The sequence below is a fragment of the Argiope bruennichi genome, chromosome 4, assembly GCF_947563725.1.
Source record: "Argiope bruennichi chromosome 4, qqArgBrue1.1, whole genome shotgun sequence".
Lineage (NCBI taxonomy): Eukaryota > Metazoa > Arthropoda > Arachnida > Araneae > Araneidae > Argiope > Argiope bruennichi.
Window position 1 is genome coordinate 34,718,268 of NC_079154.1, and position 27,570 is coordinate 34,745,837.

The following is a 27,570-nucleotide window of genomic DNA, read 5'->3' on the forward strand; positions in this document are numbered from 1 at the left end:
TTATCTAGCTTGGTTCTTGATGACTTCCTCAGCAAAGTATTTTTAAATTTCGCATTTAATAAGTATATAACATGTTCTAATTTAAAAGTTTTTACACCATTCTATTCATTCGAAAGTACATTCAAATGAATCTATTCATTCGAAAGTAATTCGTAAAATTTCAATGACTATTCGAAAGTCATTGAAATTTTACGCACACCATAGACTATTTTTCATAATTTGTGTAATAAATTAGAGAATTAGCCAATAAAAATATTTGATTAAAAAAAATTCAGTGTACTAAAATAAGAATGAAATTTTCAAGCTGATAAGCTGGATAATATACTTATATGCATTCAAATATGTTGCATTGAAGATTAGAATTATTTAAAATGAATGCATTTTAGCATTAGAAGTACTAGATATGACATAGACACAGATTCTACCAGAGATCCACATGGACATAGATTCTACCAGAGATCCACATGGACATAGATTCTACCAGAGATCCAATGGACATAGATTCTATCAGAGATCGACAAGTCATTATGATTGGTTCCCGGGTTAAAATAATTACCTGACTGAAAAACATAAGGTTCGGGCTCCTCCAGATGCATTCCTTGGGCTTCTTTCTAAGGATAGGAAGGGCGTATCTGAAGATGACATGTTCCAGGATGAGGATGAGGACACCTACTCCCACCCCGACCAACAACATGATGAAGACCCCTGCCACGGCTTCCACGCTAAGGGGCTCCGGTTGGTTGAAGCGGTGCAAGCGGTCATCGAAACAAGGCACACGTCCATACCATTTCTTCTGCAACTGGTCCACGTAGCCATACTCGCTGTACTTTAAAAGCATCTCCGATATGGCTTCCTGGAACAAAGGTGAACAATCGCGTTGAGAATCTACCCCAATTAATGAAGTTCATAAAAATGAATCGATTAATCTTTGTACTTAGAACCATCGTGGATAAAATCTTACAGTGAGTGGAAAATCTTTCTGTACCCCCACAGCATATGCGTCGTCGAAAATCGAATCAGCCAGAAGATGAAGGCTGCAACCAGGGTCATTCCCTCTGAAGTAGTTCAGAACCGCGGTATCTCCGATAAGCATGTCTAGTTCTTTATTTCTGAAATAATATACACACATATATAAAATAAGGTGAGTAATAAAAGCACGGCTAAATTTTTTTTACCAATTTTATTAATGAGAACCAGGATTATGTAAAGAATTGGAAATATTGCGGATATAATTCTTTGACTTTTGTGGTATGTATATTTTTTTAAACAATCATTGAAATTGCATCATTTGCTCGGCAATGCATTTCTACATTTTCTTAACAATATAAATGCGCAGCAAGTTGTATTTCTAATGGCGTTTTTTAAAACCCAAACGTACTGTATTAGCAAGAATTGACTATAAAAATTGTCGAAAAGGAAGTACAATTTTAGAGAACAAGGAAAAGATTTGTTTATATCTTAATGTATTATTAATGCAAAAAACAACTATAAGATTATATTTATTAAATACACAATTCTCCTTTTAATTAATTAAAAAATTTTTAAAAAAATGTTCTCTTTTTCTTAAATGTCTATTTAGAAAGAACTTTGACAGTTTGAAACTGTAATAGCTTGTTTTGTTGTCCACAAATAAAACTATAACTCAACTTCTACTCAAACAAGCATCATACTGGCATATTATACAAAGTAGGACATATTCCTTGAATTACAAAATATATTCAAGTTCAAGCGAATATTTGAATAACCTTTGAAGCATAACTCATGTTAGTTGAATTATATTCCATTGCAAATGCGCAATATGAATTTGTTAATCTATTAAACGTAAACATAACAAAATCATATAATGGATTATACTGAATGTATTAGGATAAGGATGTAACTTCCTTGCTACAAATAAATTTTCTTTTTTGAAAGCCAAAAGCAACAGTTAAACCTGAACGCAATACCTGAGTTCCTGAAGACCCATCTCTAATGTGTCTACTCCGTAACGTTGGATGTGTTGATACAGTTCTGGGTTCTCTTTGTGAACGTAGAATTCCGCTGCGCTTCCTCTGGCAGTTCCAGTGCGGAGGTTCAAGAGCTGAAAAGAACAAAAAAATTCAGTTACTCCTTCGACTTATTTCTTTGCCCTCTTGTTTTATGCATTTGATTTAAGAACATTTGATTTTTCGCGCTTGTTTCTTAGCTTTGTAAAACATATAAGTACATTTAGTCAATGCGATATTAAGCATGGTACCAGATCTTGAATTCTACTGGAATTTGTTATTTATTTGCGCTTCTTTATCTTTATACTGTGGCGAATTGGTATGAGAGAGGATAGAGCCTGAGACCTTGTGGTTCGCATCCCAGTCACATGACCATGATACAGAAGCAGTTGTTCGTGCAGCGTAGTTGTTAACTGGCTTATGAGCTTTTACCACAGACTTTCCCTCTAGTGAGTCGGAGGTGAGAAGAACGATATGACCGTTGAGTGATGATGTATTAGCTGTTGAGTCTATTGCGCCTGTACCCATTTGAGTAGAGCCAAGCGTTATAGCGAGCGTGTGTGGTTGCTGTTGCTGCGTCAAGTAAATATGACGACTTTGGTTTGCTGTGGGTAGATAGCGCCCCAACAGCTGTACGAAGGTTGAAGGTTCATCGTCCGAGATCACCAATGTGGCGGATTGAATTGCGCGAGGATAGAACCTAGGACCTTGTGGTTCGCAGTCCAGTAACATGACCACGATACAAAAGCAATTGCTCGGGTAGCGTAGCTGTTAACTGGTTCACCAATTTCACCACAATACTCTTAAAATTACCTACTAATATTTCTTGAATAGCTCTTTTTGCTAGCCTTGCATTACATTTATTAGTAAACAAGAGTTTTTTTCTCTCTGGAGTATAAATTATTTAATTAGTCAACAGGAAAGATTCATCTTTTATATTAAAAATATCGTTCATTGAAAAGATTTCAGAATATAAATGAGAGCGGATAAGAATTTTGAAAATTGCGTAAATGGAAATGTCATTTAGTTAGATTGCCGTATTGTTTCAAACCATGGTCCGATGGCCACAAAATCAGTTGTTATCAGCCGCCATTCCATATTTCCTAGTTAGACAAACCTGAGAACGTTTCATTTAAGATGACAAATTTAAAGTAAACTATGCCTACATAATGAGGTAAAATTTGCAACACTACACCCTTTAGGAATAAGATATCACAAACGAAGCAAGAAAAGTAATTAATAATAAATGTTTCTCAGAACGATCAACATGTTTAATCTTTCCCTTTTAGGCTCAATAGATGGCGTAGTAGAGTAGTTCTCTTGAGTACTGTGTACTCTTGCGTAGCCGATTTTTTGGATGGGTTATGATAAAGACAACAATCGGCGACAATAAAATCCTGTTGATGCTGCTTCTTTCAGTGGTGCAAGATGGTCGGCTGTACACAAGACGTACGATTGCGCAGTTGATAGCAGATGCATTTTATATAGTTATTACAGTGCTGTTTTGATATTTTCCTTATTAGTAGTATAGATGCTTTGCAAGCCAATTTTTTTTGAATGATTAGGATTTCATTTCCTTCATTTAACTAACCTGCTTTTTCTCGTATCATTTAATTTATTGTTATATTCATTTTTATTCAGTCAACATATGTTTGAAAGATTATTTAATAGCCATTGAAAAAAAAAACATGAATGGGAAAATGGGAAAAAACATGAATGAATGGGAAATCTACGAGCGATCATTGGTTCTTTTTATTATATTTAAAATGAATAATTTTGGGAAAATAATCTCTCGAATCGGTAGAAGTTATCAGATAAAATGTTCGACGTTTTGAAGCAAACCATTGACACAAATGTATAAAACGGACATTAAAAAACTGCAAACTGAATAAAGAGTTTGAGGCCCTGCCAAGAGCAAATACTGTTGGCGGAATAGTATGTGTTCAGTTTTAAGTCATGTTAGAATGGTGACAAATTAGTTGCTGGGTGGTTGTAGAAAAAATCGTAAATTTTATCACTTGATCACTTAGAAGAAGAGAAAGTAATTTTCTCTATCTTGATTAGTTTCTGTTTTAGTTCTGTCTTAAAAAGTAGTTTCTTTTCTGTTGCTATTAAAATCGCTGTGGTAAAAGATTTTCTGTTTCCCTCTAGCAAGTAAATTAAAAGTTAAAATCGTATTTCACTTCGTTACCAAAGTCTGCTCTTTGGTTTGAATCCTTTCAAAATTTTTTTATACATTGATACCGATTAAAAAGATCTTTAAGTAGTGGATTAATAATCCGTTGTGTTTATTTTGTCTATGAAAGAAGAAATAGATATGGATTATTTCTGAAAGAAAACGAAACAAAGAACTGCACTTACTCTGCATATGAAAAAAAAAAAATCACTTGAAAGTGAAAAATAATATAATTACAACGAACAAAGCAAATTTACAACAAAGCTGCTTTTTAATATAGCATTTGATTTTTATGTTAGTATATTGAAATAAGGATTTTCCAGACATCTTTTGAAACGGGAAAAATCGGCGAAAAGGAGATCAAGGTTTTTGATAGTAAGCATCTCTCAAAGAGCTCTTACTTTAATGTCTTCCGGCTCTTGAGAGGATACTACTACCTGAAAAAGCGCGTCGTTGGTGAATGTTGATAGTTTGTGTGGAATAACAATTTTGTGCATAGATCGATCAAACACAAACCATATATGAAACCATCAAAAAAAGGATTTCTATATAAACTCTTTTAAACCTAGGTGTTGTGTTCACAAAAGGAATAAAAGTAATGTTTTTTGGTAGAGAGCGCCTTCACATTCAAGTGAATATTAAATTATTAGAATATTTTCATTATTCGTGATCTTTTTCTTATGAGTAGTGGATATGCTGTACCAGTAAGTTTTTTTTAAGCATTAGGTTTGGTTTTTTTTAGGTATATGATGCCCATTCTAATCCTGGCCAAATAGTTAATTTTTAAATTTTAGAAACAGGCATTTGCTTCCAATTAGAAAAAAAAAGTATGTACTTATGATCCCCGGGTTTATTTGGTGCTTTTTAGATAACGCCAAGAACGCCAATGTTGAGTGACTAATCACAAAGTTGATGACTTTTTTGGTGATTTATAGCTAGAGCCATAAAGCGCCGACAAAAGCTACTACTGACGTAAATGTTAATGTTTTTCGTTGTTTTAGTTAATAAATATACTTCAGAAATAACTAAATAATTTAACTTTTTATACAGTCTCGCTGCTCCATTAGTCATATTTAATAAAATATTCAATGCACACTAAAATTTAAAAAAAAGGCCAAGTCTTCAGCGATCGAAAATTATCTAGTTATGAAGCCTTGAATCTCATTATATTAGATTAATCAACAGTCGCCTCAATAAAACGGAATCGATTGATTTAGCGATTGTGTTTGTGGCAGTGTTTGGACGTAAAATCATTAAAAAAAATAGCTATATTTTAATTTTTATAATTTGGTCAATTTCGCAACAGAAGAATGTTACATTTTTCTTTCTACATTAATGTATAAAATGTATGTAATGTTAGTGTATTTTTATTAAATATGTTTAAAAGAACTGGGGGGGGATTGTATGAAAATTTAGACTCTCTAAATTTTTCACTTGTACATTTATCGTCATAAGCAGCAACAATAATAGCAATAAAAATATTTTACATCATTTATAGCATTTTTCCAGGTGGAAATTCTGTCTAACACTAATAATTTTGAAATTAGCTATTGCTCCACTTTTAGAGTGAAGCGCTATACGAGTGCCACAAGCTCATTAAAATTTCCTTACCTCTGTGATGTTAATTTATTAGCACTCAGATCATTTTGTAAATAATTTTATGTTTTATGATACCACTTTATTATAATGGATAAAATATATTGAAAATGAGGAAAGATAGGATTAGATGTAAGTGGTATAAATGACAGATCTATCGTCTAATGATTTATAAACGAAAGGAAAGCACTTCTCCATTTCTCCCTTAAAATATGTATAATAAAGAAAGTTCATGAATTTGGTTTAGACATAATATTTAAATACGCTGTTATTTCATTTAACATTCGGTGACTTTCATGCTATTTTGGATGAAAGACTGTCAAAAATAAATTCAAATATTTCAAATTATTTCTGGAAATATTTCAACAAAAATGAAAATCTCCAATTATTAAAAAAGAAACAAATAGAACGTTGCTTCTTTTTCTATAATTTATAATATTTAGTTGCAATAAAAATAGTTGCAATATAAATTGCAAACAAAACAACTTGAAAAGTCATTTTCTTATTACAAATATTTTTAAACGCTTGTCTATAGAAATAAAGGAAAGTTTCCTATCTTTGCCAGCAGCACCAAACGATTTTCACTTAGGAAGTCAACACGCTTTAACTAATATCTGTTAGTTTGGAAATTATTTCCAATTTTTCTAAGAATATGCGGCGTTAATTCGCGGATCCTCAATTGGAGGGTAGAAATTTTGAGTAAAAAGTATAAGGTAATGAATGAAATACAAAATTTAAAGGTATAAATATACGAATACAGTAAAAAAAGATGGTCTAAATTTTATTTATTAATTGGTGAACTTATAAAAAACTTCCAGGAATCATAAAAATTCAAATTTCAAAATGTTTATATATTGATGTTTCCTACGACTTTTTTATTTCTAAGTTACAACTGTTTCCAAAACATTTTTTATATTATTAAAGTATAACATAAAGAATAAATATTATTATTTTTTATGTTATACTTTAAAAGAAAAGTTTCTTCCATTACGTCACCAGAAACAAATTTTGGGAATAATAAATATTCTTGAATAATTTAACTACTTTTGCATACAGTGACGTGTTATATACGCGAATCAAATTATTGAATTTTTAGTATTAAGTCTGTAATTAAATGAAAGTATTAAGTAATTTAAAAAGGAAAAAATCTAGTAGCAATTTTTCAGTATCTCAAATGCAATTTATATCACTACAGGAATTAAAATAACAGTAAATGTTCTAAATAGGATATGTCATCTGATTACGAATTTTTCTGTAGAAAATACTTACATAAGTTTATAGGTTAAGGAATTAAAATGCTCATCTGATAAATAATGTTACATTATGTACAGAAATGGATATAATTTTATATGAACAGAACATATAGCTTGATATTAATCTTCGGCTTAGAATACTTTTGTTCTTTTCTCAAGATATCTCATAAAGTTTATGTTCTCTGAATTCTTTTCTTTTAGCCGAATAAATATATATTGAATATTTCCTTTGATATTGGCTTTTCCTATCTGTTGTTTATCTAAATTATGGACTTTTTATTGACTTCCAGTTGCAGACGATTTACAATGGTCAGTTTTGGCCATATCAGCTACCTCATATATGTTGGAAGAATGATTAGGCATCAAACTTCAGCTATATATCGGATGTGCCCTATCTTACCCATGATTCAGGAATACATATTGGTGAGGTCCCGATTCATTCAATATTCAGGAATATGAACAGTTAAGGGAAAGGCCTCATTGGAAAAGAGAAATAAATTGTTTTAAATTTTTCTTGACTTTTTAAAAGGAAAATAAAGAGCGATAAGTCGAGCATATTTTTACCCCCCCCCCCAATTGTACCTCAAATGGCAAGTTGCTATTGGATTACTCATTATTTTATACAAATCTTTCATTTTCAAATTTTCAAAATAATACACATTTGAAGTTTTCTTTTTCAAGTTTAATGTTACTATTAAAAAATTTTTGAAGTGCTCCTTCCAAAATTGATGAAAGTGGGAATAAAAAGAAGATAAATAAAAGAGAAATTTCCTGAAGGGCTATTGAAAATTTTACCACTTGGCCAAGTCTTGATCTTCATAAAGATATGAATGTTTAAACCTTTATATCTACTGGTACTTCTTTAAAAATTTATTATAAGCTCATTTCGTAAAATAAAATGCATAAATTAATTTTCAATCTATTTTTGTCTACTACTAGGAAATTTATTAATTCCTTTAGGGATATGAAATAATCCCAATAAAAATTATTTTTCTTAATTATTTACTGTTTAAATAAGATAATCTTATGTATTTCCGCTTCTCTAATTTTCAAAATTCCGATAGAAAAATATATAGAATTTACTGTTTAAAATGATTATAAAATTACGGGTTCTATGATTACATTTCCTCATTATTTTAATTACTCGAATGCATTAAAACTAATAAAATTTTAAAGTATCTGATCTTTACATGTATCCGATTACCATTAATTTTTTTTTCATTGATATATCCAGTCATGAATTAGCTTGAATGTGGAGCAACAAAAAAAAGTATTATTGATGAAAATAGAGAAAAAAACAAACAATGCTAATTAACAGTCAGCAATCGTAGATTCTTTTTGTAATTTATTAGTGAAAAAGTTAGTTAAAAAAATTAAGAAGTTTTAACAAGACGGTAGTATATTAATCTGTAATTTAAAGAAGGTGTTTTTTTTTAAATCTTGAACAGGTAAATGTTCAAGAACTCAATGATTTTTTTTCTGGAAAAGAAATAATTTAATGGTTGTTTGAAGGTAGCATTGGATAGCTGATTTAGTTTCCAATTCAACTTAATCTTTATTAGTGTTCTTTTTCCGAAAAGTTTGCAGCTCTTTGGAAGGTGATTAATAATGCCGTAAAAGGAATTAATGAATAGAAAAAGTAGTAGAAAGGAATACTTTAATGAAGACCAAATTAATTGCTTTTCTGAGAAAAAAAAAGCAACGAAGACATGGCCTTTTCATTACGTTCAGTCTAATGGCCTTTAAAAATCATATTGTACAGTCGCAGTTTAGATCATGAACATGATATTTTTCTGAATTAAAGTAGGCTGATTTATAGAAAATTAAGATTTTTAAAAAGACTGCAGAAAGGATAAAAGTGAAATACCGTAACATAATAAATGCATTAAAATTTTTTCAGATTTGCCGAACAACGACGTCTTATGAGTTCGAACTGAAGATAAAGCATAATTTAGTAAAACCAATAGAAGAAAATGAAAGCAAATTAGTTTGTAGAAAGACATACAAAATTAAATATGTTCTTCAAGAAGTTTTATAGAAATTACTTATTACATCTCATTATTTTAAAAGGAAAAGTATTTAACTCTTTGTTTTAAAAATTTCCTTTACTATTCTAATTAGTTAATACATTCTCGCGAATGGCAGCATTTTTAATAGTTATTTTCCTTCAAAATTTCATTTTAAATTATCGTTTGGCGTTTTTCTGAGATTCCAATTAAACTGAAATAGTTGGTTTACTCATTTTTTTCATCTCTATTCGTCTTTCAATTTAAGTAAACTGTAGCAATCCATTTTAAATGTTTATTTCGTTCATTCTGTTTAGTTTGTTTTCCTTTTCTTTTAATAAGTTTGAATTTGTTGTTGCTATTTTTTTCTGCCTTCTATTCAACTTCCTAACCAATCGCAATTCGCTCATACTCTTTTTTTTTTTTAAGGTTCTTTTAAGCTTATTTTTTTCAAAGTCGCACTTATTTCCCCCTAAGACATTTAATGGAATGGAAATTTCGATTTTCGATGGCAAAGCATGAAGTACTTTGAAATGTCATGCATTTATGATTTTTGCAGATTTTATTTATTATGCATTTAATCTTTCGTTTGATTATAAATGATTAATGTTTGCAAAAAAAACCGAAAATTAAAAAACCCCTTAATTAAATTTCATCTGTTTAGAGGATAGTGTAATACAAGTAGTACAAGAGTAGTGTAGTTCTAGTAGTACAAGATGTACGATATCTTTATGATGTTTTGCAATATTCTGAATGCCAGACATTATCGTGAAGACATTGTAATAATAATACTGCTTATTTAGTGCAAATGGAGGGCGTTTTTCTAATGGAATGTCAGAAAATTGGGATTATAATGCTTTCTATTTACATATTAAAATCTTATATGGAATTCTACCGTGAAATGGCGCTAAAGCGCATAAAATTTGCAAATTAAATATTTTTCTAAATCTTACAGCGGGAGTGTTTACATTCACAAAGGAATTAAAATGACTCGTAAGATGAAAGTAGATGGAAAATTTTGCAAATATATGAAAGAAAAAAAAATCATTGGATCTTATTTTTTGGTAAAGGAGACTTCAGAAGGAATTGAAACATTTTGATAATGGAATAATGGTTTTATGACAAGTTTTCTGATCGAAGAATTATTAACAATGCAATTTAGGATACGATATTCAAGAAAAATGGAACATTTTATTACATAAAGTCGACATACATAACTCAGATCTTTATTAGACAAATTTTCACCGATGAATGGGTGATCAAAGGTTTTTTCACAACAATTGGTCTCTTCACTTATCTGATTGCATTCCTTGAAATTTAAATTTTAAGTTTTATTACAAGAACAAATTTATCATAAGAACACGGGCTTTTATTTTTTTAAAAAAATATTTCTTATGATTGTTTTTACTAACTTTTTTCATTTAATAATTAAAAATAAGCACACCATCTGAAATACTTGTTAAAACTGCGAATCATCTGCACTTATAGAATAGTCACAACAACCCGAAGATTTGTAACAGCCTTGCACTCATGAATTTCCTAATGCATATATCAATAAATACGAAAACAGTGATTTAAGAATCCCATTCTTACCTGCGCGTCATGGAAGTCATCAACCCTGAGGTGAAAGAATAGCCCTGCGAAGAGGGCAGCTATGTTGGCCGTGTAGGAGGCCAGGAAGATTACGCTGAAGCACCCCCAGATGTTGATGAGTACTTTGTTGGGCCAGGACTTGGGCGCTTTGAAGGCCACTAGGTGCGAGAAGAGCAAAGACCACATCACCCAGAGAGCCGAGGCCAAGCTGAAGTTCTTGGTTCTCTGCCTGCCCCATGGGTTGAGACCGAATGGACTGAGCCATTCGTAGACGGCGGCCGCGACGGCTGTCGCTGTCAGACCGCAGAAGATCGCCACCCATAGTTGGATGCTGAAGGGCACCAGAAAGGCCGACAGCTGAAAAAAAAAAAGAGAACTGAAGTTAGATTACAATATAAATGTGGACCCAGGGAGGCATTATCAAAAGGTAAAACTGGTAAGTTCATTCCAGGGTCCTTGGGTGGGCTTCTAGATTTTTTTTAGTGGCATTGATCAGACCATTCTAGATTTTCTGATTAAAATCAAGAATGTTTTAGATTTCAGAATATCAGTTTTAGAATTTTAATATTTTCAAATTCGCTTCCGGAACAACAGGTCTAATTTTACTTGCGGTTGATTGATTCAAAAGAAGGCAACCCTGTCATGCTTTGTTAGATTACATAAAAAGTTTGTTTAGCATTATATTTAAAATTATTTTTTTCAAATATAAATTTCAGATTTTTTTCATATTGAGACAATAAGACTATTTTTTATATTTGTATTTTAACATTTGTTATTTAGAAGTTGTTGATATATAGATTAAATTAAAGCTAGTAAAAAGCATTCGATTATAGAGACTAAAAAGAAGAAAGGGTATTCCGGCACTTGGATTGCCTTAAGTAGACTTAATTAGTGCTAAATAGACTTGCATTGCCTAAGTAGATTGCGGAACATAACACAACCTTGCTTGATCTAGCACTACCTTACTGATTGAAATTATGAACAAAAAGATCGTTAACAAACTCTAAGTATAGTACAAGGGAACCATTTTTACACAAGAACATATGGTCGCATACGAAACACATGGCTGCTAGAATTGCCGCTGAAACAGTGACATAGTGAATTGAAAAGAATACCCAATCCACTATGCTAAGATGAATATTAAACAGCACATAATTCTGAGAAAGGATATTTGATGGATTATACTGTCGAGTTGTGATGGACGTAGATACATTCCGAGAAATTATTCTTCCATTATAATGGCTTGGACTTTAAATGCTAAAGTGCTATTTTGAACAATGTCACCTTACTTCTCAGAGGTTTTCAGACACCTACGATCCCCAATTAAATACTCAAACCACCTCTAGAAAATTTAGTTTCCTCCATAAAATAAACTCAGGCTGGAAAGCCTATCTTCTTAATGGCTAGTTGTTGAAACCTCTTGAAGTCGCACATTGAGTTTGCAATAGACCAGGATTTCCGATTAGATAGATTACGCGGTTTCCTAAGCATTTGGACTGAAGGATGGTGGCAAGCAGCAGAATTAAGAAGTACAGTTAGTTATAGAATTAATAAAAATCTGTAAGAAGCGGATTTTTTTACTTATAAAAAATTGGGACTACAATGTGTATGCACATTGAATGACTGAAATCATTAAATAAGGTGTAAATAATTATATAAAAAATACATTTGAAGTTAATTATTAAAAATTGCTTGTGTGTTAGATCTTGTAAAATTATTTGTAATGTTATAGTTGTTTAAAATTCATTATTTCTTGAAAATATTTCATAGTCTAATGATTTTTCAAAATTTTTTCTTTTGTTAATAGGAAAACCATCAAATAATAATTATGGATAACATTTCAAGATTTTTACTACATTAGTTAATCTCTCCAAGATGTCAATATTAAAATAAATAAATAAATACATGCTATTTTTCTAATGTTACTAAAATAATAAAAAAATACTAAAATCATTAACTTGATGATTAAGATAAGAATGAAAAACTAAATTGTCCAGTTATTAACCTTCCTAGCCCAGAAAATCACGGGATCTTTTCTCCCTTCAAAATGGCGGACCCGCAAGATCTCGGAAATGAAAACTCCCTTACAACTGTCGGGCCCGTAATTTTTCGGTTTCCAGTTTTTCCTTTCCCCCAAACTCAAGCTGTGAGATAGAGAGAAGGGACTGTCCGTTATCAGTGGACGATATCATTAATGTCTTTCTCCTCATGTCCTTTTAAGCATCTTAAAATTTCGTATGTGTTCTGAGCATACTTTCCAGAATAAATGCGTATCTAGAATGAGTTTTAAATAACGTTAATAAATCTGAACGTGAAAATGTATACCTGGTGTTACGAGCGCCTTTGGCTAAAAACTAATTTTAACTTTAATCATACTAGAGCTATAACTTGCTTTTACAACTCTAAAATCAGAATTAACTGCGCGCGAAACCAATGTATGTTTTTGTATATGGCAACTAAATATAAATATAGCATGTAAATAGAATTGTAATTTAGATAGATAATAAAATGGAGTCGGATTAATAACGAGTGGATTATTTCACATTACGATCCCACATCTTTGAATCTTATTAGCGGAGAAACGACTGAATGAAATGAAATTCAGGTAGAGTCTCAACATTGTGGTGAACCCGGACGTGATTGCTAAAAATACGGTACGTCTGTTTTTATTTGCAATAAGAATTAAGTAGTGAAATAAAAATGGAGATGTCCGTTAAGAAGCGAATACCTATTAGATCTAACTTTACGAAAACGTATAATGTTTTAATTGAAAGATTAAAGGTCGATGAACCTAAGGAAAAAGAAATTAAATCACTTTTCGGCAATTTGGAACGAATTTATTCGGATTTGGCCAAATTAGATAATGAAATATGTAGTTTTCATCTGGAAAATTCGGATACCGAAAAGTATGAAGATGAGTATTTGAAAATCGAAGAATACAGCACAAAAATGATTGATGCGAAAGTAAATGTGGACATATATTTGACTAAACTTTCTTACGCTGAAAAGGAAAGCGTTGGTTCTGTTTCTCCTAGAATTAAACGAAAACTTAAGTTACCTAAAATAGAACTCGTTAAATTTAACGGTGAAATTAAGAATTGGCTGGCTTTCTGGAGTCAATTTAAGCGTATTCATGATGATGATAAATTAGAAAATGAAGACAAATTTCAATATTTGATCCAATGTGTAAGTGAAGGAACTAGAGCTCGGGAAATTATAGACAGTTATCCTCCAACAAATGCGAATTATTGCAAGGCAATAGAAAGTTTAAAATCGCGTTTCGGAAAGGATGAGTTGCTTATTGAATACTACGTTCGTGAGCTACTAAAATTAGTTATAATAAATGCTTCAGAAGCTAAAAGGAAATTAAGCACGTCGCAAATTTATGATAAATTAGAAACTTACTTAAGAGCTCTAGAATCAATTGGTTTAACATCAGACAAGTATTCAGCAATGCTTTTCCCCCTGGTGGAATCCTGCATACCTGAAGATATATTCAGGGTATGGCTGCGTAATCCAATTATAATAGCAAATCATGACCCGGAAAGCAATGCTTATTCAGAAAAACTGAAAAACTTATTACTCTTTCTGAAAACAGAAATAGAAGGTGAGGAAAGAATTCGCTTAGCGAGATCAGGATTTGCGCCTAAGGTGTGTAAGGAGAGGAATTCTGATTCTGTGGCTACTGCTACAGATTTGTTTTCAGGAGGTACAGAAAAAAGAAAACATAATACAATATGCGTTTTTTGTGAAAACCCTCACGAAAGCAAAGAATGTTACAATGCCAAAAAATTTGATTTTGAAAAGAAACAAAAGATTTTGAAAAATAAAAAATGCTGCTTCACTTGTTTAAAGCCTGGCCATAGGTCAAGAATTTGCAAGTCAAATGTACAGTGCCTGCTTTGTAATAAGAGGCATTGGACTTTGATGTGTCCAGATCTGCCAACAAACAAACCAAAAGTCAAAACACCTGAGGTGGAAGAGAATCTAAATGTCAATTTATCCAATCAGTGTGCTGCTGAAGAAGTTCTCCTTCAAACATTGCAAGTTAATATTAAAGCAGAAGGAAAAACACGCAGAGTACGAGCTCTTATTGACAGTGGTTCGCAGCGATCATACTTATTAGAGAAAACAATTAAAGAAATGAATCTGAGGCCCATTGAAGTTAAAAATATCATACATTCGGTATTTGGTGGATCTACGTTAGAAAAACAAGATCATGGACTATATGAAATAACCCTTCAGAATTTGAATACGGGATTCACTTACGATATGCAAGTCCTCGATCAACCAATTATATGCGGAAAAATACCTCGGATCCACAAAGGAAATTGGCAAAAGGAGTTGAAGAAAAAGAATATAATACTCTCTGATCAAGGCAAAGATTGTCCGGACATTGAATTGCTGATAGGAGCTGACTTTTGCGGACAGTTATTCTCAGGAAATATATATGCTCTGAAATGTGGATTAGTAGCATATGAAACAAAATTAGGCTGGCTGATCATGGGTAAAGTTTTTGGAGGAAAAGAGGAAAATACTTCCGCTCAACTGGTGACTTCAATGCTAATACAAAATAGCTCTATCTCTGATCTTTGGAAATTAGAAACTTTAGGTATTATGGATCCAGTTGAAACTAAATCTAAAGAAGAAATGAAAAGAAACGCAATGGATCATTTTATGAAAACAGTGGATAGAGATGAAAATGGCAGATACATAGTTAAGCTACCTTGGATAGAAGCAAAAGAAATTCTACAAGACAATAGATCAACAGCTGAACAACGTTGTATCCGTACTTCACAAAAGTTAAAAGATGAAAAGAAATATGCAGAATATGAGGCTGTTTTTGAAGAATGGCTTGAGGAAAATATAATAGAGAAAGTGCCCAAAATGGAGGAGGGAAATCCAAGTTATTATTTGCCGCACCGAGGTGTTTTTAAGGAAAACTCATCAACCAAAGTACGTCCAGTGTTTGACGCTTCTTGTCGAGTTAAGAAAGTTCCGTCCTTAAATGACTGTCTGGAAAAGGGACCAAATTTAATAGAGCAAATTCCACCCATTTTAAGAAAATTCAGACAAAATAACATTGGGGTAATTTCTGATATTAAAAAAGCCTTTCTTCAAATCTCAATTGCAAAAGAGGATCAAGATGTTTTGCGATTTCTTTGGTGGAAAGATTACGAAACAAGAAAATTTGAGATACTTCGTCACCGCCGTCTTGTTTTTGGCCTCACTTGTAGTCCTTTCCTCTTGGCAGCGGTTTTGATGAATCATCTAGAGGAAAGTAAAGAGTGCTTTCCTGAAACCTCCGAAATATTGAAGAATTCCTTTTATGTAGATAACTGTGTGACATCCGTGCGCAATGAAGATGATCTTACCCGATTCATTCAAGAAGCAAAGCTGTTGCTTTCCAAGGCTTGTTTTGATCTTCGAGGTTGGGAATATACAAGGGACCTAAGTCGGGACGAGCCAACTGTTCCAACCTCAGTACTTGGACTGTTATGGAATACAAATGAAGATTTCCTTTTCTGTGATTTACAAAATACAGAATTTAATTTTGATGTTTGCAGTAAAAGAAATATTCTGTCAACGTCTCAAAAGATATTTGATCCACTTGGATTTTTATGTCCTGTGACAATATGTTTAAAACTCTTAGTGCAAAATATTTGGAAAAGAAACTTAGGGTGGGATGAAATTCTACCAGATGACATTCAGAAAAAATTCAAAACTTTGATTGTTGATTTGAAATTGCTGTCTGAAGTTAAGATCCCTAGGTGTGTAAAGATCAATGGCTGCACAGAAGGACTAAGTCTCCATACCTTTTGTGATGCCAGCAAAGTTGCATACAGTACTGTCGTATTTTTGAGAAATACCTTGGGAGAGGAAGTCAAAATATATTTTATAGAGGCAAAAAGTAGAGTAGCACCTTTAAAGGTTATTACAATACCTCGTCTAGAATTACTAGCATGCTGCATTGGAGCTAGGTTAACTTCAGATATTAAAAATTCTATGTCTTTGAGAGACGTACCTACTTTTTATTGGACAGATTCTTCTGTTGCTCTTCATTGGATTCAAAAAGAAGATCATTGGGGTACGTTCGTGAATAACAGAGTAGAAGAAATAAGAAGTCTTTCTTCAAAGGATGCTTGGAAGCATCTCCCAGGCACTTGCAATCCTGCTGATCTCCCTTCCCGTGGTTGTTCAATCCAAGGATTTTTGAAATCGAGATGGTGGGAGGGCCCACAGTGGTTGAAACTTCCAGAAGAAGAATGGCCAGCGACAGACTCTGAATACAATTTTGAAGAGGTTTTCCGGGAAAGGAAAAAGAGGGTCGTAACTTTAGTCAACTCTACAGATCTGAATAAATCCTGGTATTTGTACAAGTTCTCAAGATATTCCAAAATTGTGCGAATGATAGCATGGATGCTACGATTTGTACAAAATTGCCGAAATCCAATTAACAAGATGAAAGATCTTTTAACTGTTGCAGAACTAGATGCCGCCGAAAGAAAGGTGATACAAATCGTGCAACAAGAAACCTTTAATAACGAAGATGCAAGATCAAAACTTAAATCACTCTGTGTGTTTAATGATTCTGATGGACTAATTAGATTGAAAACTAAAATTACTAGACGAGATGATGAAGAAAATTTTAGATACCCTCTAGTATTGCCTTGTAAGCACCCATTAGTGGAGAGATTGATTTTCGAACATCATTTGATCTCTTCCCATGCTGGAGTTCAAGTTGTCCTAACAGATATCCGTCAAAAATTTTGGATTCTGCAGGGCCGAAAAACTGTCCAGAAAGTGCTCTCAAGGTGTATAAGATGCAAAAGATATACGAGCAAGAAAATTGAATCAATTCCTGCGCCACTATCGGAAGATCCGAATGATTTAATTCCACTGACTCCCTCAATGTTCATTCAAGAGACTACAAAGGTAGGAGTTCCCGATTTGGATACTTTGGATAAAGTAAATATCTCCAAACGATATCAGTATCAACAAAAATTACGAGAGGACTTGAGGAAAAGATTTCGAAAAGAATATCTAAGCTTGTTAATCCAGAAGAAGCCAAAAGGAAAGGAATCTAGACAAGTGCAAGTGGGAGATATTGTTATAATTGAAAGTGATATCAAAAAGCGACTAGACTGGCCTTTGGGATTGGTAATCGAAGTGTTTCCTGGGAAAGATGGCTGCATCCGAGTAGTGAAGCTAAAAACAGCGAGTGGGGAACTTGTGCGTCCAGTGCAACGTTTATACCCCTTGGAATTAGACCATGACGATCCTGTGGGTGCGAGAAAAAATGAACCGGTTGCTTCGTATGAAGAAATCGAAATCCCGAGCTCGGAAAATAACGACTATGAAACAAAAACTAGAAGTGGAAGAAGAGTGGTTAAACCTTCACGTTTTAACTGACTTTTAAACTTTATTATGTACTTTTCAAATATGTGCATTTCATGTTTTGATTTCTAAATATTTTGAATGCAATATTTTGTTAATTTTGATTTTGTAACCTCCTAATTTAAAAATCAAAAGGTGGGAGGATGTTACGAGCGCCTTTGGCTAAAAACTAATTTTAACTTTAATCATACTAGAGCTATAACTTGCTTTTACAACTCTAAAATCAGAATTAACTGCGCGCGAAACCAATGTATGTTTTTGTATATGGCAACTAAATATAAATATAGCATGTAAATAGAATTGTAATTTAGATAGATAATAAAATGGAGTCGGATTAATAACGAGTGGATTATTTCACATTACGATCCCACATCTTTGAATCTTATTAGCGGAGAAACGACTGAATGAAATGAAATTCAGGTAGAGTCTCAACACCTGGAATGTACACATATACTTATTATCATGTGAGAACATGATGTCGTTTTGGTTAGGAGGTTTTGAATATTGAAGCTTGAAATCGCGTAGGCAATAAAACATAAATGTTAATTCACATCATCTTTTAATCGCATGTATTTTTGTTACCTGCTTCTACCAGTATTGGTTTATTATTACGTATGCTTCTTGACAGCAGATGCGTTTTTGTTGATGTAGAACTATGGCATCATAGCTGTTATTTTCATGGAATGTAATTTTTTTCGGAGGAAATTAAATAATTGAATTTTTATAGTATATTCAAAAAAGCTTCACTCGCGTTTAATAACAGTTTTAATAAAAGTATTTTCTCTTTCTCCCAATGGGAAACATTGAAGGATATGACTCCTAAGATTAATCCATTATGAAACTGTTTTATGATTTCAGAAATTAGAAAATAGCAGTTTGTGTTTACAAAAATATTGTTTTCATAAAAATTCTATTTAAATTAATGTTTAAATATTTATTGGGAAATAGTTTATCATTTAGAAATCGCATTGCGACGGAAACGATCGTTATTCAGCTTCCAAACGTGGTATTCCTTTTTGTGAGAACATGATGTTGTTTTGGTTAGGGAGTTTTGAAGCTCGAAATCGCGTAGGCAATGAATAAAGCATAAATGGCAATTTTCATTTTCAATTTTTTTTTCTTGGCTGAAAAAAGTTTTGGAGCTCTCGTAAACCGGTTTAAACTGGTTAATGACTTAAGTTAATTAAGACAAATAATGACTTAAAAATAATAATGTTCTCGCATGATAACTTGAAATTTGCGATCTCAGATTGCGATTTAAGATTTTAAAGCTTTCTAACATAAGAAAATTGTTAATCTAAAAAATAGATGAAAATTTAAAATTAAAATTTGACAAGTTTCTCTTTTATAGCTTGCTTTCATTTAAGGATTTTCGAATTGAGATTGCTTATGCAACTTATTTTTGAAAATAAGGTACTAAACATATGCACAGAATTTATTTAATGAACGACACTTTTTAACTTTTAATGAAATAATTTTCTTAGTTTTCATTAATAAGTGTATTTAAAAACGGAAAGATATTTAAATTGTATGCATTCAACATATGGAAGTTTTTTTTTGGAAAGATTAACATTGATTATATTAAATCGTATATTTTTTATAACGTAATAATCTATATATGAAAACTGAATATTTGTTTAATTCTTTAAACCTTATGGAATTTCATACTTCTTGATGCATCCAAACAAAATTGTAATCATTATAGAGATAACAATTTCATTGTTTTCTATTTTTCTCTGGTTTTTAATAATATTTTCAAAGTTAATATTAACAGATTTTTTATAAGTTCAATTTTTTTTCTCGAAATATTAATCTTATTTCTCTGTTTAATCTCATATATACATCGCGCACTTCTGTTAATGTTAAACTGGTTTCTACAGACATTTTCACTTATACATTTAATACGGAGTCATTTAATCCGCGAATTTTAATCCACGTGAAAGTTAAAAGTGAGAATTTTTAAGTTAATTTAATTAAAATGAAATAATTTGTTTTTTCTAAAATTGTTGCCATTTTTTAACTGCTTGGTCTAATTTAACTCGGCATTTTTCAAATTTTTAATGCGTACAACAGGCATTTCGACTGCCACCTTCTCCTGTTAGTTCAGTTTGAGTTCATTGGATGTGATTTTAATTTATTTATCAAGTTTGTTAGTTTTTATTTCCTAATATGCTAATTGGCGAAACTAAAATGCTCGTTTAGTTTCCCAAAGCTTTAAAGAAGCTTTAATTAATTATTGTTAATTAGGGTTAAGGACTCTAAATACTCTTAAGAAACTGAATATAAAAATTCAAAAACTTAAAAAATCTGTACATATATTTTTTTTTCACAGACAAATTAACGCAGGCGATATTTTTTATATATATTAGTTTGCATATGCAAAAATGATGCACTTTTTTTTTTTAACATTTTGGCTTAATTTTTTTCATATATTTTAGCATCTTTAAATTTTTAATGAATCTAACATATATTATATCTTTTTTTCTTTCTTTTAAGTTCGTTGAAGAATAAAATTGTATTACAGGCATACTTTTAATATGTACTAATTGACAAATCTAATTAGCTTTCTTCATTACAGATTTTTGGCTTTTTTTAAAATTCTGTAATAAACATAGACTTTAGGCATTTTTTTGTTTCGTTATTGAAAATATAAGTACTGAGCTTCGAAAATTTGTTTAGACACTGTAGAAAATTTGAAAAATAATGCTCTTAAAATAGAACGAATACGAACGCGTACTTTAAAACCTGCTACAAGCCAAAACTATTTTTACAAAGTATATGTTTACTCATATACACATCTTCATTGGCATTCTACTTTTAGTAGCAGTTTAGAGTAAAACATCTACTTGTGTTATTTTATCAGGTTTTTAATGAAAGGATTGTTACCTGAAACCAAAACATTTTTGATTCCACTTGCCATTATTAATTTCTACAATAAAAAATTAATCCCTTCAAAAAGCCAGCATGTACCTAAAAACTCGATTTTTCCCCAACATTCAATTATGGTTCAAGCAATCTGTATATATTTGCACCAAATTAAAGACTAAAAATTAATTAGAATAAAGGATCTTAAAACTTCTTAAGGATTTAAAAATAAAAACAACATCAATATGTTTTGTATTTTTTTAGTAACATATATAGCTGATTAATGCAAGTGGAGCCGTGTATAATTATTGTGATTTTTTATATAGTTGTATTTTGTATAAGATACTTATTTGGGTTTATTTTTAGAACTGTGCAATAAAATTAATCTCTTACTTAATTTTATGAAAATGTACAAAAGAATAGATACATTTAATTTGATGATAAAACCGCAAGTAAATTTACCCAACAGAAAAAATTATGAAATATTGCTTAATCTAAGAACCTCTTTGGCCTTCTCTCTCGGAAGAAATGATTATTATAAAGAAAGATGATTTATACGAAATACTGAAAGTTTGAAATGCAATAAATTATTTTTCAGAGATTATAAGAAATTTAGCAATATAACAAAGAAATATAACAATATAGTAAAATAAAAATAAATGCAAAACTGCAGCAGGGAATATGCAGGGTGTCTCAAGAACTTTGACCGCTGCTTTTATTCCTTAAATATTAATCATAGATATATATTGTAGATCACAAAGTTGTGTAAAAAAAAGTGCAAAATGTTATGAAATCGATAAAATTTTCAGGGGATTAAACTTAAAAAAATACAAAATTTGAATTTTTATACGGAGCCCGTAAAATACAAAATTTGAATTTTTACACGGAGCCCGTACAAAAAAATTCTCCAGTGAGTAAAATGTACCCTATCCTTTAATAAGGTCATGTACAAAATTTCAGAATTTTATCATGAAAAATCGCAAAGATATGTTAAAACAAAGTTGGTGAAGGGTCAATCACAAATTAAAACGCAAATGTTTACAGCTTCAGTGCAGATGACGCGACGCAGGAATGCATCATAAGGAAATAAAATATGCTTCATGTCTTTAGTTTTAAATACAAGTTTTAAAATCTATGTTTCCTGAAAATACTTTAAAATTTTATATCATGAATTACAGAATATAACTTAAAAACAGTAAAGTTCAACTTGTAAAAAAACTTATGTAATCTTTCCTTTAAGTAATTATTTCTACAAATTTTTAATTCTTTTGAAAACCAATAAATAGCGAAATTATTATTTATTTATTTATTCAATCATTACTTTCTTTGTTAATTTCTGTACGACCCCTAAAACACAAACATTCGACATGATTTTTCCTCTTTGCGAATTCGTATCCAGGCATCGAAAAGTGGTTTAAGTTAGCATTTATGTAGTTTCATATCTTTGAGACTTTTTGTGATAAATTGCTGAAATTTTGTACATGACCTTATTAGAGGATGGAGCACGTTTTACTCACTGGGAATATTTTTGTATGGGGTCCGTATAGAAATTTAAATTTTCTATTTTTTGAAGTTTAATCCCCTGAAACTTTTAATCGATTTTATAACATTTTACACCTTTTTTAACGCACCTTTGTAATTTATAGTATATGTCTCTGATCAATATTTAAGGAATAAAAGCTGCGGTCAAGGTTTTTGATACACCCTGTATAACTAAAAATTTTAATGCATTTAATGATTATAAAAGATTCTAATAGGTGTTCTTTTTATAGGGGAGATAATTGTAAAATCAAACCTCTTATTTATTCTTGGAATTATGAAAAGAACAAATGCAAATATTTTAATTATAAAATGTTATATAATTTATTAAAAGAATTACACAACTTTAAGACACATTTTCAGAATTTCATAAAATAAATTAATACATAAGTGCTGAAAAATGCATATACAAACATTTCAGTTTTCCCTTTAGGATTATAGATGGAATAGTGCAGTATAATAAAAATAAATGCATTTCAAAGAATATATATGAAAATAAGTACAGGAAATGCCTGTTGAAGGAGGTATCTAGAATAAAACTTATTTCAATAATAAAATTTAATGTCCCAACTGCCAATAGGAATCTAATCAACACTGTGAGATTGAGAAGTGCAAGTCTCAATAATCAATCACAATATGGTATCTTTCGAAGCATGATGTTATACACAGTGCGAAACCTAGATTCTTTTCACTCACAACGGCTTTTATTATCAAATTTTTTGATGCACACAATACACACTCTTGACAGCATTTCCTTTTCTCCTGTCGTTTCAGTTTGTGAAGGAAAGTGGCGTCCAGTGAGACAGTCAGCTATAGGAAGTTGCAAATTTTTCTTCTCTTGACGTTTGAAACAAACTTTTTACTAGATTTATTCTAAAATCTAGATGCGTCAATCTACTTCCACACTTTTTAAAGAACACAAATGCATTCCATACGCATTGGTTCAATAATTTCCTGAAAATCTTCTTGTAATATTTTTTTGTTGACTTCAAACTGTTGGGTAGTATGACAAACATTAATCCATTCCTCCCATCGTTCGATTATAATCTAAAATAGCCTTAGGCTTTTTAGTTCTAATTTCCTCAATATAAAAAGTACTTTTCTTCTTTTTGCATTGCTCAACAAAAATATGAGTATTGTGCTAAGTATACAAATCGGCGTTTTATCCATATACTTTAAAATACACATTTTTCCTTTATGAAATCCAATTATCTTTCCCTTTTTAATAATTCTGTTCTTTATTTCTTGTGGTATACCTCTATGTGATCGTAGAGTTCCAAAAACATCTGTTTTACCTAATATCTATAACATTAACATTTGTGAAATATCTGTTCCATAAACATCAAGATCTCTGCCAATTCAGAGGAAGTATAAAAATTATCTAAAGTTATGCAATAACCTTTGCCCAGAAGATTTTTCATGAGCATCATAACTATATTAGTTGTTGAAGAATATTTACTGGCGTTTTGCCACAGAGGAATGTTTTCCAGTGTAGATTAAACCATTCCAAATGTATCCGCTACTTGATTCACACAATTGGTAAAATTTTACCCCGAATTTTGACTTTTTTTGTTTTCAGGCATTCCTTAAAGTCCAACCGACCCTTGCATTAGAGCAATGATCCATCCACTAACATTTCATATTCGGAAATATATGAAGATTTAAATTTTCTATTTAAGGCTTCATATACTTCATATACTTTTGGCAGTACAGGTTGAGGATGATTGTATCTATTGTTACGTTATTCGTGAAGTGCAAGAACTTCATCAAGAAAACAGACCTTCTTTCGGACATTATTTGACCGAAAAATGGAGTGCAAATCAATGGATTTTGGGACCAATACCACGTTTGAATTGGCTTGTAAATGATTCCTTGGAGTATCAATATAGAAAGAAACACTTGTATTTCACTGGAATCCGTATACTTCTAATCGTGCGACTTTGAACTGGATGTTAATTCCTTATTTTCAATGAAATCCTCTACAAAACAATTCGTTTCACTCGCAATATAACTGACGATATCATAAAAAAAAAATCTGAAGCGTTCCAAAGGCGAAGAATTGTGGACCTCAACTTTTACACCAGGATTCGTAACAAAAAGAAATCTTGGGGAAGAAGGTCCAAGGTTATCTTCATCCAGACGACACCAGTCTTTTGAATCATATAATAATACATCTTCATCACTTTCAGAGGAAATATCTGAATATAATGAATTAGAATCGGAATATTCTTCAGAATCCCTTTACAAATTAGTAGACAAAACAAAAGCAATGAGATATTTTAAAAATAATGAAATTTGCCAAGGAACAACCAATTAAACACTCTTTAAAATTTATGTCACTTAATGTAAAATTAAACATAACTTTTCTAACCTACTCTAGCGACATAGTTTCCTACCTAGCTGACTAGGTACTCCACACAGGTTGCTAGATAGGATTTGAAAGAAAAAAAAATCTAAATAGGTATATGAACAAGCTTGTAGCTTCACTATCTCAACTATCTGCAGAATAAAGAAAGACTGCCCAGTTCTCTGGTCTTTACAGAGGCTCTATCGATATAGAGCCTCTGTATCGATATTGAATTCTTTCTCTCGTATTTTTATTGTCATCTGATATGTTTTCTCTGTCTGTGTATATCTATCATCTGTCATGCAAATGGGAAAATAATTCTTCAAACTATCATTTGCTATGCCTCAAGCATTTAAATTTTTTTCATGGTTTCTTCATCGTTGTTACCACGATTAAACCTTTAAAAACAATTATTGTTTTGCTTAAAAAAAGAGACCTCATAATATGTATTGCGCTAAATGTCTGAATTCTCCACTAGTTTGCAGTCATGTGAGCTTATATAAAAATGACATCTGTGCGTCAACACACCTTTGAGATTTGTTTAAGAGCTTTTGATTTTCCTTATAGATATATCATTACTGTCAAATAAAAGGAATAACTTATTAAGAAAAGAAGTATTAAACTAATACTCGTAAATGCATTATGCTTATAGATATTTTTCGATAAATTAATGTGCCCAAATTCGCATATCAAGAAATTTCGAATTTACATAATTGTTTTATTTTACAAAATTTAAAAACATACTCAAATTACCTGTGTTAAACAGCAGTTTTTCAAACTACATATTTTTTTTAAAATTAATATTTAGAACATGTTACAAAAAACATTTTTAAAAAATTGAAATTCGAATTTTTGAAATAGTACGAAAAATTTTATTAAAAATAATTAAGAAGTCAAAATTATTTGTCTTAAAAAGTAAACAATTATCATAAGATTTCTAAACAATTATCATTGCTATATTATATACCTCGAATAAAAATTAATATTCGCATGGAAATGACATGCAGGATTATTGTCACGATATAAATTTATCAATTTGTACTAATATAAGTTGACAGAATTGCTGGCATTTTTCTTTTAAAAGGAACATTTCCGTTTTATTTTTAATTCCTATCTTGTATTAAGTGTAAGATTATATATATATATAAAAAAAACTTTTTTAGAAAAATAATTAAAAAAAAAATTAAACTGCAAGAAAAAAATAATGCAGTAGGCAGAATTTTGTTGAGAGTATGAAATTTGAATTCTTTTTTTGTTTTGAAAATTTGCTTATAGTAAAAAGCTTGATTTTAAATTTATAAAATATAATGAAGGTTATAATTTTTGTATTTTTGCCATTCGTTGTGCTTACTTCAAAGAAAGGAATTTTCTAAAAATACGCATCTCCAAGTAAAAGCTTTAAAATGAATATAAAAGTGTTTCAGAAAATAAAAAAAGAACCTCAAGTGACTCGGATAAGAAATATATTAAAAATAATTGATTAATTAATCCTCTTTATATGTATTTTGAATATTCCATCTTCTAAAGAAAAATACAAGTTCTAATAATAAATCATTAATCTATAAATAATGGGATTTAAATATGGACCATTAAATGTAAAATTTATTACATTAGAAATACCAGCTTGAAAACTTTTTTTAAAAAGAATTTTGCTGATTTGACACAGAGTAGATCTCACAAATATCTGAAAAGGGGGAAATCGTTTGGCTTTTCTGCAACGAATAAATTATGTACATGACATATTTTTTTCTTTTTTTGCTTAAAAGGAACAGAGTAATTTAAATCTGTTCTTATGCAGATGAAAATGTCGGAAAAAAGACAAGAAATAAAAAAAAAAAAATCAAAATCATTAAATTAAAGAATCAGAATAAGAATTACCCATAACTTTCTAAAATAAGGTTAATGTAGATAGTTTTCAAAGAGCATTCACCGTTAAATAAAAAAAGCCTTTTTGTGTTAAATAATGATATTTTTGTAAAATTTAAATTAATAAGTCATTGAATAGTATTATTAATGCTATCGTTTTAGTGTTAATTTAAATGCATTCAAACTTGATACAGTGGTTCAAACACTTGACAGTACACCTTTTTACTTGATAAATCCGACTTTTAATATATAACACATTACCGAGAAATGCAAACATGTCTTTATTTTTACACATAACAAATGGTTTAATTTAAAGTAAAAACAAAGAACAATCAACAGAAGATTTCTAAAATGAAAAGTTTCAGAAGCATTTTAAATAAACATATGCAGATTTTTATCTCAAAAATTGAGAAAACACCAATGAAATTTTTGTAATATATGGCACAGAAAAAAAGTGTCAGTATTTAGTTGCATGTCTTTTGGCCTTTATAATGACCTCTAAACGTCGTGGTACCGATTCGACCAATTTTTGGTCGTATCTGAAGATATTTTACCCCATTCTTCTTGCAACTGTTGTTTTAAATGGGTTTTGTTTCTAATTTTGTATTTTTGGACCACTGTTTCGAGTGTGGTCCACAGATTTTTAATGACATTGATATTTGCGGGCTGTGGTTGTGTGTGTGTGACTGCTATTTACAATGAAAAAGGCATCACATTTTGGCGTTACGCGTTCTGTTTGGCGTCCTTGTCTTGCTAAAAAAATGAAACTTCCATTTAAACCCAAATTTTTAGCACTTTCTTTCAGATTGCTGCGACCATATGGTTCATCTAATTTGGTGCAGAAGTTTCTCTAATCATAGGCAGAAGTGTAAGTGCTGAAACTGTACGAAATGTAATTAAACAAGTTGGTTATAAAAGTCGAATTGTTAGAGAGAAACCGTTCATC

At 30.9% G+C, this 27,570-nt stretch overlaps 1 protein-coding gene across 1 annotated transcript in view; it reads right to left on the minus strand.

Annotated features, from left to right (window-relative positions):
* The window catches only part of LOC129966712 (glutamate receptor ionotropic, NMDA 3A-like), a 555,899-nt gene that overhangs the window by 17,590 nt on the left and 510,739 nt on the right, over nucleotides 1-27,570 (minus strand). Inside the window, exons 7-10 of the mRNA XM_056081236.1 lie at nucleotides 10,610-10,966; nucleotides 1,947-2,080; nucleotides 962-1,109; nucleotides 557-853 (exon numbers count right to left, since the gene is read on the minus strand). Coding sequence (XP_055937211.1) covers nucleotides 557-853; nucleotides 962-1,109; nucleotides 1,947-2,080; nucleotides 10,610-10,966 — 936 coding nt within the window. The remainder of the gene's footprint in view (nucleotides 1-556; nucleotides 854-961; nucleotides 1,110-1,946; nucleotides 2,081-10,609; nucleotides 10,967-27,570) is intronic.